The sequence below is a fragment of the Aphis gossypii genome, chromosome X, assembly GCF_020184175.1.
Source record: "Aphis gossypii isolate Hap1 chromosome X, ASM2018417v2, whole genome shotgun sequence".
In the NCBI taxonomy this organism is placed as follows: Eukaryota; Metazoa; Arthropoda; class Insecta; order Hemiptera; family Aphididae; genus Aphis; species Aphis gossypii.
The window spans coordinates 24545048-24549165 of NC_065533.1; the positions used below are offsets into that span (position 1 = coordinate 24545048).

The following is a 4118-nucleotide window of genomic DNA, read 5'->3' on the forward strand; positions in this document are numbered from 1 at the left end:
ACTTTATTTCTGTTACCAATAGCAACCTTATATAAACAAAATAATAATCGTTTTTCGTGAGCCAACAAATCCCTATATGAACTTTAAAATACGAATCTTTCAAAATCCTTTCTCAGTGTGCACTTACATTATGATGATTCTTTCAAAATTGCAAGTATCTATACCTATTATAGTTTAGGCTCTACGTTAATTCTCTATCAGTCAACTCAAATAGGAAAAAGCTGAAAATCACTTAATATACGAGTATATACAAATTTTCTAGGTTTCAACAACAAAAAACTATTATATTATACCTATTGTATATCTTGTAAGCTTAATTATAATATCTTTATTTTACCTATATACATCATTTCATGATCCAAAAATTGTTATACCTACTTCTCTTTAATTTAATATAAATTAAATATATAACACGATTACCTTAAAACATATACTCATTCTATTATTTTATTTACTGTTGCTTTTACGTGTTACTAAGTGATACCTATTTTCTTATATTAATATTATATTTTTTGTTTATTATGTATTAATACCTGTGAGTGCAACTAAAGAGCCTATCCAATGGTACAACGTGTCTCGGATTACAGGTCATTGGCTATAAATGTTCTAAGTATTCCCCTTTTTAGTAGGCATGCAGTAGGCCCTTGAGTAGGCCAAACGATAAAGTAGGTAATGTAATAACACTAATAACTTAATTGTATTAGTGATAAAATTTAGATAACTCTATAAAAAAAACTTTAAAAAACGCTATAATTATCCATTTTTTTAATAGGTTTAATAGAGACTATTTAATGGAATTTGAGAAAATTAAGATTTTAAATGTTATTATTATATTTATATCCTATTTAAAAATAGATAACATAAAAATGATCCCATTTCATGTATATTATAATCAAAACAAATTCAAAATAATCAATAATTTATCGGCGTAGAAAACTATACTAACTATATCACAATATAAGTATTAAAGTTCACTATAAAGAAAAAACCATAGCGATTTACATATTATACAACTATGTAGCGTTTTTATTTCTGTGAGCGTTGCTATGTCATGCTCTAGTGCTAAAACTACAATACCTATCCCATTTTTATTGACCGAATCATAAATTATTACAATGTTTAGACGAACCAAATAGGTACCTATAGTTGTGGATCGTGATTTATTTGGAATAATAGGACGCAAAAAAAGATATTACTCTTGTTATTATGCTGGTAATATTGTTAAAATTATTTTTGATTGTCATAGTGTGCGTTGGAATCTTGACACTATTCTTATTGAAAGCGGATCCCGCGGAACGTGAATATGACGGGGGCATCGATACGGGGTCTAACACTCTCAGTTCGCGTTGGTCGAGACTGCAGTTGTATAAGAACGAGGATGACGCGGCGAATAATGTGCAAACAGTGAAAGTGTCTAAAGACACAATTTATGCCATGATGCAAAGGGGTGTCATCGTCTTAAACGCAAAGGAAGTCAAAATGGACGACGAAGGCAACGCGATCGACGACAGCGATGACGACCGGTGGGCCCGTGAGTGTATGGAACGCATATGCGCCGAGCTGGACTCGTACCATCCGAACGTAATATCAGTAATCCTGATGATTAACGAATATTTCGATACTCTAGAAAAGATGATGGACCAATACGAAGTCAGTGCAGTTTATTATTATTAAATATTACTATACCATAGACATACCACATACCAATAGGGCTCAGATCCGACATATTATAATAATATACATTAATGTATTTTTTCTGGTTAAGTTGAAGGGATTTATTATCTATCACTCGCGCCGTGCAAAAATGTTTATGTTAAACCGAGTTTTATTTTCAATATATTCTTTTGTACGGATCAACAACGATAATGGCTATACCACTAGGTATATATTATACGTTATGTTATGATGACCACTACATATGGATATTATGATAGATTATATATTATAATAATCACACCTTTCAAGAAAAAAATTTAATAAATAGGGTCTGGATTTTAATACTAAGAATAACTGTTTTTTATTAATCTTATACAATGTTTTCCGTAAACATAATTTATTTCATATAACGGGCGCTTTAAAGCTCAAACATTTATTTTGCATTTTTAACACTATTGAGTAATTCTGTTGGTTTTATTCATTTCTGTTCAATATACAATACAATTTAAAATATTATCTAAAGATAAATTGTTTTCTTGAGATTTGAGATTATCAGTAACTGATAATCTCGAAAACTACTGAACTAATTGACACTAAATTTTGTACACATATATACCTTAGAACTCGATGAGTGTTTACAGCTTCGTTTTTCAACCAAAATAGGTTTCTAGAGGATGGCTCGCACAGGAATTTCGTTTAAACGAATAAAAATCGAATATTTTTTGTTTATATCTATTATTGGTTTACCATTGATTACAGAAATAAAATATGTTTTAATATAATATTTAAAAATGAATGTATGTTTATTGCTTATATACTCATAAACTACTTACCTGATTTTGTCGACAACTTCATAGGTTGCTATTAAAGATATCAGAAAAGTGTAGAGCGTAATTTTAACTTCATCTAAATAAAAAAAACCGACTATATTATATTCTATCCACCACAGTTAACCGATTGCCGTCTCGGTCGAAGTAGTTCATAAAGCGAAGTTAATTAACTTATTAAAGTTCAACACATAATTCCGTATTTTATATTTGTTAATTTTTCCCAAACAATGCTGAGCTAGGCGTCGCTTGAGTGCGTCCTATCATCTACACCATAGGTACCTTTTTAATGGCAAAAGTGCATTCGCAATAATATCGCTAATAAAATTTGTATATCCCAAGTGCGTCCATAATTTAATTTCTGATAACATATTATAATATGATACTTATAATAATATTTTATATTAGTTTGCTTTTGCAATATGGTTCATACTCCATACATGTGTTTAAATAGATACCTTCTATTCGTAAATAACATAACCTTCTTAAAAATGTTGAAAAAAAGTTCAAATAGGCGCTAAAATGTTAATTCAAACCTCTTATCTTATGTAGAAAAACAGCAATAGAATACCAATACGAATCTCTATTGATTCGAATACGTGAAAAAATTGAAAAATCGGCCAAAAGTAAATAAATAACATATAAAATATAAATACTATAAAATATTAGTAAATATTAAATATTTAAACAACATTTTAAAAGCGGTTGTAAGTAAAAATAATTATATAAATAATAATAACAAAATAAATTTGGAGTGTAGGCTCACCTCATGGTGCACCTATACAGTATCATAATATTTAATAATTATATTTATAATATTAATTATATGTATATTATTTTAAGCGCACCATAGGAACATTAAATAAGAGTAATTTAAGAACGTACCCTCAGGAAACTTCAGTCAGGCTACACAGCTAACTAATTAAACATTAATATATACAGGAGCAACTAAGCTGTTACAATAATACTTTGGCTCTGCTTACCGAAAATCGTTTGAATATTGAAAAAGATATAAAAAAAAAAGCTGACCAATGCAAGCAGCCAGGCGACGACGAGAAGGTTATAGTTGTGACAAACGACGAAAGCAGTCGCCACTGGAAACCACTTCCAGTGCCCATTAAACACACAATTGTCATGGCCAGCCGGACCGATGACGACTTTTTAACAATATTCGAACAATTCAAAAAAGCGCAAGAGGAACATCATAAACAATGATCATTTTAAAAATGTTTATAAAATATACACGCCCAAAATGTAAATGATTGAAATAGATTTTAATACTACATTGATTTATACTTAAGTAATTTACATAGTTGAAATAAACGTTCAGAATAAATCCGTTTGAATAATCCTAATAGGGCTTGGTAGGTTTTTACACGAAACATAGCAGGTAAGCTGTTATAATATGTATATATTAGTTCATACACGAACAAAAATACACTGATGGACTAGTGCTAGTTTTAATAGAAGTACTTAGTAGTCTTACTACAAATACTCGTAAAAGTTTCCACTCCAAACTAAAACTGTTATCATCATCATCCTAATATTATATTCAAAATAATAATTGAATTTTAAAAATGTTTCAAACAAATACATAAATAAAAATAAGAACATCGCATTATTGCAATATACTTC

The 4118-nt window shown here is 29.3% G+C and overlaps 1 protein-coding gene across 4 annotated transcripts; it reads left to right on the forward strand.

Annotated features, from left to right (window-relative positions):
• Positions 1–61: 61 nt before the first annotated feature.
• Positions 62–3772, forward strand: LOC114124487 (uncharacterized). Of its 4 annotated transcripts, none has more exons than XM_027987745.2 (3): positions 62–154; positions 1247–1650; positions 3426–3772. In XM_027987745.2, coding segments are annotated over exons 1-3 (678 nt in total). In that variant the 5' UTR covers positions 62–153; the 3' UTR covers positions 3699–3772. The 4 variants fall into 4 exon arrangements, with proteins under 4 accessions (XP_027843546.1, XP_027843547.1, XP_050063657.1 ...); XM_027987746.2 differs by lacking the exon at positions 62–154 and adding an exon at positions 156–243; XM_050207700.1 differs by lacking the exon at positions 62–154 and adding an exon at positions 573–665.
• The last annotated feature ends 346 nt before the right edge of the window (positions 3773–4118 follow it).

Coding starts and splice junctions, on each gene's coding strand:
- LOC114124487 (XM_027987744.2), top strand. CDS start 1,207: ATGCTGGTAATATTGTTAAAATTATTTTTGATTGTCATAGTGTGCGTT. Junction 1,651..3,425: donor AGATGATGGACCAATACGAA/GTCAGTGCAGTT, acceptor TAATATATACAG/GAGCAACTAAGCTGTTACAA.